At 39.3% G+C, this 12,195-nt stretch overlaps 1 protein-coding gene across 1 annotated transcript; it reads right to left on the bottom strand.

Annotated features, from left to right (window-relative positions):
* Positions 1-294: 294 nt before the first annotated feature.
* Positions 295-759, bottom strand: LOC120067511. Its single transcript, XM_039019061.1, has one exon. It carries the CDS (start codon positions 757-759, stop codon positions 295-297), a length of 465 nt encoding a protein of 154 aa, XP_038874989.1.
* Positions 760-12,195: the final 11,436 nt, after the last annotated feature.

Genomic DNA, 12,195 nt, shown 5'->3' with positions numbered 1-12,195 from the left:
GGATGGTTTTGGTGTTTTTCTTTCTTCATTCATTGTCAGCTTATCTTCTTTGGTTGTTGTTTCTGTGATCGCATTGCAGACTACTATGGATGCGGTCGTATCCTCATCTTCATTTTCATCTTCAGACTTTTCTTCTTCATTCAGACTGGGTTCATCATCGGAATCAGTAAGGTCTTCTCCTTCCGGGTATTTCATGGCTCTGATAATATCAAACCCGAGCTTCTGTCCATTCATGCTCAGTGTGATCTCTCCCTTGTACACATCAATCTGAGCGCGATCAGTGGATAGAAATGGTCATCCCAGGATGATGGGTACATCCTTGTCCGCTTCATAATCCAGGTTGATGAAGTATGTCAGTAATACAAATTTGTCGATCATGACCAGTACATCCTTCAACTTTCCTTCTGGATGCACAAGGGATCTGTCAGCTAGCTGGAGAGTCACCGTCATAGGCACCAACTGTCCCACATTCAGCTGCTTAAAAATTGACAGGGGCATTAAGTTGATGCTGGCTCCGAGATCGCAAAGCCCTTGACCAATGTATAGCTCACCGATCGAGCAGGGTATTGTGAAACTTCCAGGGTCGCGCATTTTTGGTGGAATTATGGATTTTGAACTTTGCGTTAATGCCACCGTTGCGAACTTACCAGTGCTTATTTTCTTCGTCACCATGTCCTTCAGATACTTCGCATACTTTGGTATCTGTTCAATCGCTTCAGTGAAAGGAATGTTAATATGCAACTCTTTCAGCATGTCCATGAAGCGTTGATACTGCACTTCATCATTTTTCTTCTTTTTAAGTCTCTGGGGGAATGGTGGCAGCTGTATTTTCACGGTTTCCTATTCTTTTGGCTTCAAAGTGGATGCAATCACCGGTTCCATGGTCTCTTGTTCCTCTGTTTCTTCTTGAGTCAACAAGGTTTGTGGTTCCATCGCAATTGGAGCAGTCCTACTCGGCTCCTTCCTCTCCTCCGCCATAGTCTTTTCGCTTCGCAATGTCACAACTTGATATTGCTCCTTTCTCGTACTCCCTGGGTTGCGTGGGAGTTCAGTAGAACTCGACAATGCCCCTTGCGGTCTATTTTTGAGTTCGCCCGCAATCTGTCTTATCTGAGTTTCAAGATTGCGGATGGACGTCGCTTGAATCTGAAGCATTGTTTCATTCTTTTTAATATACTGCTTCAGTAAGCTTTACAAAGATGAAGATTGCGGCGCTTACGAACTGCTAGCTTGATTTTGCGTTTGACCTTTCATTCGCGGGAAAAATCCTGGTGGCCCTTCTTTTTGACCTTTCATTCGCGGGAAAAATCCTGCTTCAGCCACCATCCATCATTGCTGTCATTGGTTTTGTAGGGATGCGATGGCCCCATTACTTGCGTCACTGTCGTTAATTCTTAACTTTGATCGCTTTCTCTCCAGTCTTCATGATTTTTTGAAATGCGATTAAGTATGTTCTTAGCCTCATCGTATGTTTTGTCAAGCAGACCTCCAGCTACTGCCGCATTGGCAAATGTCTGCGATGTAGGGTTCAAACCGTGGTAGAAAATTTCCATCTGTAGACAATCTGGTAAGCCGTTATGCGGGAAATATCTTACCAGCCTTTTAAACCTCGCCCAGGCGTCATTGAGCGATTCGTCGATATCCTGTTCAAAATTGGTAATCAGCTTCCTCCTTCTGGCGTTCTCCATCGGGGGGAAGTACTTCTTCATGAACTTCTCTACTACCTGTTCCCATGATGTAATCTCTTTTCCCCTGGTTCAAGAGAATAAGCCCATTTTCGTGCCTGGTCACACAACGAAAACAGGAACAGTGTTAATCGAACCTCCTTAGCAAAGATATTTGGGAACACAAACGTATTGCAGATTCAATAAAACTTCGAAGGTGGGCGTGCGGATCCTCACCATGCCTACCGCCAAACTGTCCGACAATTTGAATCATCTGCAGCATCACCAGTTTCATCTTGAATCTCGATCCGTCTAAGGTTGGACTCATGATTCGTAGTGAGAAATCATACAGGTTGGGCGATGCATAATCCCGAATGGGCCTATTGTTGTCTTTCACCAAGAGGATGGGATTCGCAATGATATTATTTGAATTTGGTGCTCTGTCTTCTGGTTGCTCCGCCATGTTGGGATCTTTCTCTTATTGTCACTGGCGGCTATTTCTTCTTCTTCTTCAAAAAGTTCTCTCAATCTCTTGGTCGTAATTGGGCTTAGGATTTTTTCCTTCGCTCATATGACGCCCACTGCTTTCCTTACACAAGGAGAAGCAATGCACAGAAATGGAAAGTCTGCAAAGAAAATCAAAATGTTACCGTTAGCATAATGTATTACCGTAGACCCCGGCAACGGTGCCAAAAAATTGATGTGTGGTTAATATGGTGAAGTAATGGTGTATAATGCGATGGTGGTGTATGCGTTGTGCATGCAAGTTTTCCTAGCGAACTCCAAGTATAAATTCAACTAGGTTGCCTGGTAAGCCTAGGGTCGAAAATAGGGACTAAGGAGACAGTATGCGACAGTGAATTCAGATTTCTTTGCGGTGACAAATAAAACAATGCGTTGGTTGGTATGTTTGTTTAATGTATAGATTCTATGCAGCGGAATTGAGAAAAGAGTCAATAACAACGAAAGTACAATGAGTATGCAGGGAATGGATTAAGAAGGGAATTAGTTAACACTTCCTAAGATTGCGTTCATGTTATGCGATCATGCTACATATATACAATAGCAAGTCATCTCTCAATGCAAATGCTATAACTCCTAGTTTTAGGACGCATGCGATGTATGCAATGATGTCTATAGGACTTATGTCTAAACCTCTACTCTTTCTATGTGATAATGAATGACACACACATATACAAGGTGACTGCATACTATCATAACCTGATTCTAGGGTGCATGCAATACATGTGGGCAAACAGAACTTATCTCTAAGTCTCTATCTTTTGCTTATACGATTCTAATCTCTCTTTCTCAAGTCTAGATTCTAACCTAGCTCTCTCAAGTCTAGGTTCTTTCTTTAGACTCTCTCTCGAGTAGCTCTAAAGGGGTGATGGATGCATACATAAGACAAGATGATCGCATAAAATAAAGATCTTAGGTCATGCTAGCTAATTGCTTCTCAACCCATTCAGAAGTTTAGTTACTCATGTGTAATGTAAAGAGTGTGAATAGATGTAGAAATGCAGGTTCCATTCTATAAATGAAATCAAAATACAGAATGATAATGGGAAACAAAGATAGGGAGCTTGGTAGCAATTTCTTACTTCCCAAGGCTTTTACACTGTTTTTCTCTACTCTGCTCAAAGAATATTCTTGGTCTCGCAAGAGTCGGCTCTCTCTCCATTCTCAACGCTTCCTGGCACTCTCTCGAGCTGACCAGGAATGATCTTTCGACGTCTTCTCTCTTCTCTCGCCTCTGCCATCTAAGTGTAAGAAAACTATGAACAAAGGCTGACTATCTTTTGTATGGTGAACTCTCTATATGGCTCAGTTGGAATAGAATCGAGCCACTTTAACGAAGGTGGCCTTCGGTATTTATAGAGCTTCAGGGTGAAAAGCTTTTTCTTTCAAATGATTGCAGATACCCCCCTTTTGTGATACCTACTACCCATCTGAACCTCTTTACTCTTAGTAAACTTTAAGCCAAAGATGTAATGAACAATTATTTGATTAACTCATTTTATTACCAACAACACAATGTTTATACAACTCTCAGGCTTAGCTACAAAGTCTAACAAATCTAAAGACCAGAAGTGTGACTATGGCTTGTGGCAGACCTTGGCCTTAGCAGCACCCTGGAACTCCTCAACCTTTGCTACCTGGGGGGGAGACATAAAACATGGAAAACGTGAGCTACAAAGCTTAGTGAGTGGCAGCTTTAAACAAACATAAATTTGATCTTAGAAATTCATCTTTGGGAAAACAATTCCATAATCAACAATAATCACATAACAAAATGTTCAGCCTGTCAGCTGGACAACCCCTGCATGATTATGTATCTTTCTCGGGTATTCTCCACGAATAACCCACATGACAGACGTGGACACAAGCTCAATACCCTATAACCTACCGACTGTGCACATGTCGACATATCCCGGTTATAAATCCCATTACCTAATGCAAATATACACGCATTGTGACAACAAAAACAATCAAATCCAGACAAACACATTTCCCGATCATGCCAATATTTCAAATACAACCTATATATATATATATAATCATTAGAAATCAACCATACAAACAATGGAACAATCACTCACCTTGGTTGGTTAGGAACTTTCCTGTCCGAAGTTCCTTAGGTTTCCTTGGTTTCCCTTTTTGGACCCTAAATTCTAGATTAAATTATGAGCTTAGATTAGTCATAGTTCCAGACCTTATTTTAAGATACTTCCTTCTATAATCATGTTTTAAATTGTCTCAGGAAGCTTACCTTAAAATTTTAGCTCAGAACTCTTTGTTCTTTGGCCGGAATCCTCAAATCATTAAGACTAGCCCAAGTTTACCCGAGAGCTCGACTATTCTGTCTTTTCCTGACTCTTCATCCTGATGCCTTGGAGTTTCTTCTCTGGCAGCCCTACCCTGACAAGTAGACTCTTTTATTTTTCAAGTGGTTTTGAAATCACTCTAAACGCATGAGTATTTTGGGAGAACTCCTCGTCCCAAATTGATGCTACTTCTAGACTTTACTGTCCGCTAGCATCTCTTCCTCTTGGAACCTCTTGACCAACGCATGGTCTTGCTACCAACACATGCATTCCTTCATCAACGCACAATCTCCTCCCAATTAGCCCTCATACACTCTTCCTAATGTACTTTTGAAGAGAATTCGAGTTATGATCTAAAGAGAAGTCTTAGGCTCTATTTATAGGCGTCCAAAGTCTCTCTAGGGCCGACTCCTCCTACTTGGCTGCATGTCCAGGCATCCTCTCTTCCTTTTGCCAATGTAGCTCCTTGCCACATCCAGCTTGAAGTGTTAGCTTCTCTTTCATCCAGCTCAACCTAACCAGTTTGCAAACTTCTTGGTGCATCCACCTCCTACTTTGAGTTGTCCTCCTCATGCACACTTCCTTTGCATGAAGTCCACCTCCTATTAACTTAAACTTAACCCTTATTTGGTTAGCCATCATCAAACCATGGCTTTCTCATCAACACATCACTTGAGCCATACTAAACTCAAGACATTGCAAGTCCTTGGCCGCATATCCTTTTCTCTCGCATGGATTACCTTTGGACTATGTGCTCAATTAGGATTATGACCAACACTCTTCCAACGCATATTATTTGCTCATGCCTTGTCCTATGCGCCCACATGCCCTTGGATGTCCTTAGCACATAGCACATCACCAACGCATAACAACCTTTGAATCAAGCTAGGTCTCAACTCAATGTCTCATTGTTTATCTTACCATCGCTTAGCCTCTTGCTAATGCATCCCTTATGACTAACGCTAGCATGTCCTTGTTGTTCACCAACATCCTTAGTCTCTTGCTCAAGACCAACGCACACTATCCTCATAAGCCTTATGTATCGCTAGCCTTAGCAACACAAAGACATTTCACCATGCATCCACCATGGCTTGTCCTATTGCCTAGCTCATCGTTTAGCTCTTCCGCTCATTGCCTAGCTCATTGTCTAGTAATGTTGCCGCCCATCATCCAACACATAGCATACTGATACCCATCATGTAGCACTGACGCCCATCGTCTAGCGCAGTACGACTATCGTCTAGCGTATCACGGCTATCGTCTAGCACTAATGCCGATCGTGCAATGCCAACGCACCATCATTTAACGCTATCGCCCATCGCATAATGCTATCGTTTAACGTGACTCTCCACATCGTCTAGCGCTGCACCATGCCGCACGATCACCTACTGCATCGTTTAGCTCCATGCATTTACTACACGGTTGCCTAGTGCATCAATTAACTCTACGAATTGCTACACGATCGCCTACCTCATCATGTAGCGCCACTCATTTGCTACACGATCGTCCAGTGCGTGCAACTTCAACACCCAATGCCCATGTTCGTGCACACTTGAGGTTGCCGCATGCTTTGCGAACCTCTCAAGAATTTTGCTGCCGCATGCCTTCCCACGCATAGTGTTTTCTTGGCCATACCTTAGCTTCCTTCAACGCCTAAATAAACTCTCAAATGAGCATGTCCAACGTATGGCACAACACTTAGCCATTTTCTAGCCTCCAGCGCATGGTTCTTTTTGGCTTCATACTTAACCAAATTTTCACTAGTTAAGGCTTATCTCAATGCTACTAAAAATCTATTTAAACACCTAGAATTTTCCTTCTCTTTAACATAAGATTTAACTTACACTTAGTTAATTCCCTTAATTTCCTACTTAAGTAGGGAAATTGAAATCCGGGTTTCACAAAAATAGTTGAGAATCAAGATCTTGAGGAGTTCTTCAAAAGTATGACTTCAAACCCTCTCTCATGTTAGATGAGCATGCTTTAGTTTCTGCCAAAATTAATGAATTAGATCGCTTATTGATCCTTGTTGCTTCCGCTACATGCTGATATACTCTTACAAATAAAACCTCCCACTTCACACACGGTTAAGGAGAAACCACCAACAATTATCTCATAATTGTTTTAATTATAAATAACTATAATAACTAACTTATCATATTATATTTATAACCTATAATTTCAATATCACATCATATGCAACATTTAAACCATAGTCCATTTCTCCTTTACTTGATATAAAACATATTTATATCATTTTCCTCCAATTAATGTATCTCATACATCATGTCAACTATATCATATATAATTGAACCAGTTTAATTATATCATATATAATCAAACTCCCTCTTGTCAATTTGAACACTTCAAACTGACCCAAGGGGACCTTATGGACCTGTAGCTTGAAGCTCCAACGGTACGTGAATAGCTGACTAAACTCTTTAGTCACGAGATCCACCATCCATTAACTGCTGGGCACTACACTAAAGACCGATAGCTGCACTATTCTAACCACAAATATATTTCTGTATCCATCGGATATAACCAATTAATAGTACGATAACCCTTTACAAATGCTTGTAAGTACAATTTGACCAATTTACCGTTTTGCCCCTATAGTTACATCTAACTTTTAAAGTACCACTGATCCCTCTAATGAACAATACATCAAAGTCCTAGTATGAGTGGACGCCTCTCGGGCCATGAGAAAGTATGTGGTGCCACATTGTTCAAGCCCTAAAATCAACCCTTAAGGGAGCAATCTATCTACTTACCCGTACTTTAGGGAAGGAGTGAATTCCATCTTGTGTAGCTGAGTTCCCAGCTCCCCAATCAGACAAATCCCCAAAGTGGTAGGTTTGAGTCAGCAATCTAGCCACTCACACCCATGCAAACCAAAGGACTGCCCTCAAAGGCAAGAGTTCCCAACTCACTCAGGATTAAGATTGTGTTACCTATGGTCATCCTAGTGTAGTGAAGTCTCTGTCATGAACGACGTTATATAACGAGACTAAATACTTCATGGTCCCATAATATACAAACTCCTTTGTATAGGACACCCCTGCTCGCATGTCTCAGCATAAATTATCAAGATCAGACCATCTGTAGCACGTCACAACACTTGTAACTATCTACAAAGTGGGCCGCATTTGCAGTGGCACCAGGGTAAGGTTTCCCTCCTATATCCATATACTACAGACCATTTTAATTATCACTTAAGGCATGATCCACTTGTATGTTTCCATATACATGATTAAGTTACAACGACAACTAGGGATCTTAGTTTATTGGTTTGTGGTAAAGCAATTAAAACATCTCATGTTTCATAGACGAGTGAAGAAAATATCTCATATTATTACATCACAAGCGTTTGTTCAATATAGGTGTTTACAAACTACAGGACCCAATGAGAGTTTAGGGCATCAACCCCAACAATCTCCTGAAGGAACTCATAAACAAGATCATCCATGAGCGTGTTCGGATCTTTCCTATTTGATTGTAACCGAATTACCATACACACATTCTAACAAACAGGTATGCATTTTAACACTAATTATAGGCATGCTTTAACAATTAAAATACAAAAGATTGAGTAAACATACCAGTTGAAGACTATCTTCATACGAATTCAATTAAGCGGAAGCAAACCCTATACGGTCTTTATCGCCCAGAAAACAGTCGGCTACCAGTAGCATGATCGTCTACATGAATGGCAGCACAAGAACAAGAAGGACCAGGGACGACACCACCACTTATAGCCCTTGGTATTCTCGATGTGAGAATCTAAAGAGTGGACTTTGCGGGAATTGGTAGAGGAAGGACGAAAGGGACGATCGTATAGAACGAAAAGCAAGTGGGAGCGAGCTATCGTATAGCGAGTGCTTGTCGCTTAAAGAAAGGTACACGATCGTGTAGGATTTACTAAGCGATTGTCTAGCAATTATTAAGCGATCGTTTAGAAAAAACGACGCGCTAAGCGATCTTTTAGAAAAATTGAGCGATCGTTTAGAGAACGCGTGCAATTGTTTAGTACGCGAGATGTGCAATCGTTTAGGCAAGAAGGCGCTATCATATAGGCTCTCAACTAAGCGATCGTTACGTTTTCACACCTTGAGTGATTTTTCGAACTCTTTGCAAAATGAAACCAATTTTCATTTTATTCTTCCGTTACAATAACCAAAATTGATTTTTCCGACTAACGCACGATCTAGGAGAAATATCTGACCAATTATCGCATAACCAACCAAATAATTAATAAATGAATATAGTCATATTATATTCTTAACCTATAGTTTGATATCATATATCTAGTATAGTAATTTCTCCTCTACTTGATATAAATCATATTTATATCTCATTTCCTCCAAAATAATGTATCTCATACATTTAGTCAACTATATCATATATAATTAACCAGTTCAATTATATCATATATTGTAAAGACTCGACTACTTAAGACTTAAGTTAGGCCGTTACTAAATACATGCATGCATGGAACTTAAAACGACACTCTTTTATGGTGAAATAAATGCTAAATAAATAAGGTAAGTGCAAAAGGTTTTCATTAAATTCAAATATTAAAAACAACAATAGGGTACCCATAAATCATAAATGATAATAAATAAGTCTGAAAACGATTCTTAATAGTAAGTTTCAAACATCAAAACTGAAAGTTAAGAAAAACATGAAAAGAAATCTAAATCTCATAAGCAGAAGCATAAAACTAGTCCCAGTAGCTCGATCACGAATTCTGCTTGTCCATTGCCGGTGCATCTCTACCCTTACCTAAAACAATAACATGAGAAAGAATGAGTATAAAATACTCAGTAAGTAACCCCCACTACTGGGGGTCAGGTTAGGCATCTATGTCCTCTAGATGCGTACCTCTGGTGGAACATATAAACTGTCCTAGTCCTCATGGGACACATACATACATGAAAACCTGAGTTCTATCCTACTGTAGCTAAATATGCCCATTACCTCTAGTGAATCCCAAAGGAAACACAAATTGGTGAATCTCAAAGGAAACACAAACTGGTGAATTCTGAAGGAAACACAATATCTGGTGAATCCCGAAGGAAACACAATATCTGGTGAATCCTGAAGGAAATACAAACTAGTGAATCCCGAAGGAAACAAAATCTGGTGAATCCCAAAGGAAATACAAACTGGTGGGCATTCTAACTAATCAGTAAAATCACTATCACAATCTCAACATGGTTCTATAACATACATATACATCTCATCATCATGATTCTACAATATACGTATAAATTTTTTCAGCATAGCTTTACATCATATGTATGCATCTCATCCTCCTCAGATTCAAAAGGATCTCTAATAAAAATAATATAATCAAATCATACTAGTATTCAAACATCTCTATGCGCAACTAGCCTTTTAAACTCTCATATCAACAAGGTATACATAAACATCAAACTGTCAATATATCCTCAGTAAATCATATTTGTCAATTCTTGACCCCAGTCATTTCAAACCTCAGTCAATGAAGGCAGACATAAATATCATGCTAACTAATAATCCTCAATAAATCATAATTATCATTGTTGGGCACTAGGGCAGTTCCAGTAGTAAGATTACTTACTTCAACTTGGTAAAAAACGCAAAACAAAATCTCCTTAGAACTTCTTTAGCACACTTGAATAAACCTAAATTTGTGGCTTGGTCCAAGACAAGTTCTAATACTCGATTTAATTAGCCAATCTGATCATGAATTATATCTAAAATCAATAACTTAATTTTTCCACTATTACTCTCAATCCAAAAGAATAGCCATCCAACAACTTACAAAACTTACCGATCTTCACCCATTTTCTACAAAAAAAAATGGTATCTAGCTTGATGGTCAATGCTTCAAAACTTCCAAACCTTGAATCTAAGTTTCAAACCATAGAGAGGTTACTAATTTAACCTAAAATCAAAGGGGTGAACTTCACCTCCCAAATTATAAGGAAAAATAAGTCTTACCCAAGGTTTTCCTCAAAATTTTGACAAAGATCGGGGCAATGGCAGCCGACGGTGCGTCAACTTATGGCTGTGATGCATTATTTTATGAGGTGGAATTATGGATTAAATGCAATGATGAAAATGCATTGAGCACTCAAGTTTTCTCAGTGGAATCCAAGTGTAAACCCTACTGAGTTTCCGGGTAAGTCCAGGGTCGAACTCAGGGACTTGGGAAAACAATATGCGGTGGTAATTTTCAAGAAACTTTGCGGTAACCGGTAATTCAAATAGTTTTTTGGTTTGTTGTTTGCGGTAATAAAAATAAACAAATGCGGCAGAGTTTCGAAAAGAATTGATAAAATGGAAGATGCGATGAATATGCGGTGAACGGGTTGAGAAGGGTTTCGGCTAACACTTCCTAAGATGCGTTCATGCTATGCGATCATGCAACACACATACAATAGTAAACCATCTCTCGATGCGAATGCTACGACTTCTAATGCTAGAACTCATGTGATATATGCGATGAGTCTATAGGACCTACACATAAGTCTTTATTCTTATTTATGCGATGACAAAATAACACACACACAAATAAGTCGACCACATAATGTCATACCTATCTCTAAGGTGCATGCGATGCAGGTTGGCAAACAGAGCTTATCTCTAAGTCCCTATCTCTTGTTTATGCATATCTAATCTTTCTCTCTCGAGTCTAGATTCTAACATAGCTCTCTCAAGTCTCAAGTTCTTTCTTTAGACTCTCTCTCGAATAGTTTTAAAGGGGAGTTGGGCACAACATAAAACAAGATAATCACATGTGATGAAGATTCTAGGTCATGTTAGCTTAGTTCTTCTCAACCCATTCGATAGGTTTAGCTACTCATGCGTGCTAAGAGAGTGAACAGATGTAGAATAAGAACTTCCATTTTATAAATATAAAGTTGAAGTACAAAATAACAATGCAAAAAGAGATTATATACTTCAATTCTGTCTGGAAACTTGTAGATCAACTAAATGATATAAAACAAATTGGTTGTAAGTGGATCTACAAGGGAACACGAGACCAAGCCGGTAAAGTACAGACTTTTAAGGCTCGACTTGTGGCAAAGGGTTATACCTAAAGTGAGGGAGTGTATGAAGAAACTTTCTCTCCTGTTGCCATGCTTAAGTCGATTAGAATACTCTTATCCATTGCCGAATTTTATGACTATGAAATTTGGTAGATGGATGTCAAGACAACCTTTCTAATTGGCGATCTTGAAGAGAGTATCTATATGGTTCAACCAGATGGTTTATTGCATAGGGTCAAGAACAAAATGTTTGTAAGCTTAAAAAATCCATTTATGGGTTGAAACAAGCTTCTAGATCTTGGAATATAAGATTTGATACTGCGATCAAATCTTATGGCTTTGAACAAAATGTTGACGAGCCTTGTGTTTACAAGAAGATCATCAATTCTATTATAACATTCTTAGTTTTATATGTCGATGATCTTCTACTCATTAGGAATGATGTAGGATATCTTACTGAGCTAGATACTTCAATTCAATGAAAATGATTTTAGGAAATGTGGTAAGTAATATTCTGGGATCCAAATGTTCGGAATCGCAGATTAGACGATTAGCCATGTCTCAAGCATCTTATATAGACAAATGTTGTCCTAGATATTATAAAAGTGCAAAATTCCAAAAACGGTCTGTTGCCTTTCAAGACATGGAAATTCATTCTGTCAA

This window comes from Benincasa hispida, chromosome 12, assembly GCF_009727055.1.
Source record: "Benincasa hispida cultivar B227 chromosome 12, ASM972705v1, whole genome shotgun sequence".
In the NCBI taxonomy this organism is placed as follows: Eukaryota; Viridiplantae; Streptophyta; class Magnoliopsida; order Cucurbitales; family Cucurbitaceae; genus Benincasa; species Benincasa hispida.
The sequence above is the reverse complement of the archived record's forward strand: the minus strand, read 5'-3'. Positions and strand labels throughout refer to the sequence as shown.

What these genes read in the sequence shown, in the direction of transcription:
- LOC120067511 (XM_039019061.1), bottom strand. Translation starts at nt 759, where the DNA reads ATGGACATGCTGAAAGAGTTGCATATTAACATTCCTTTCACTGAAGCG.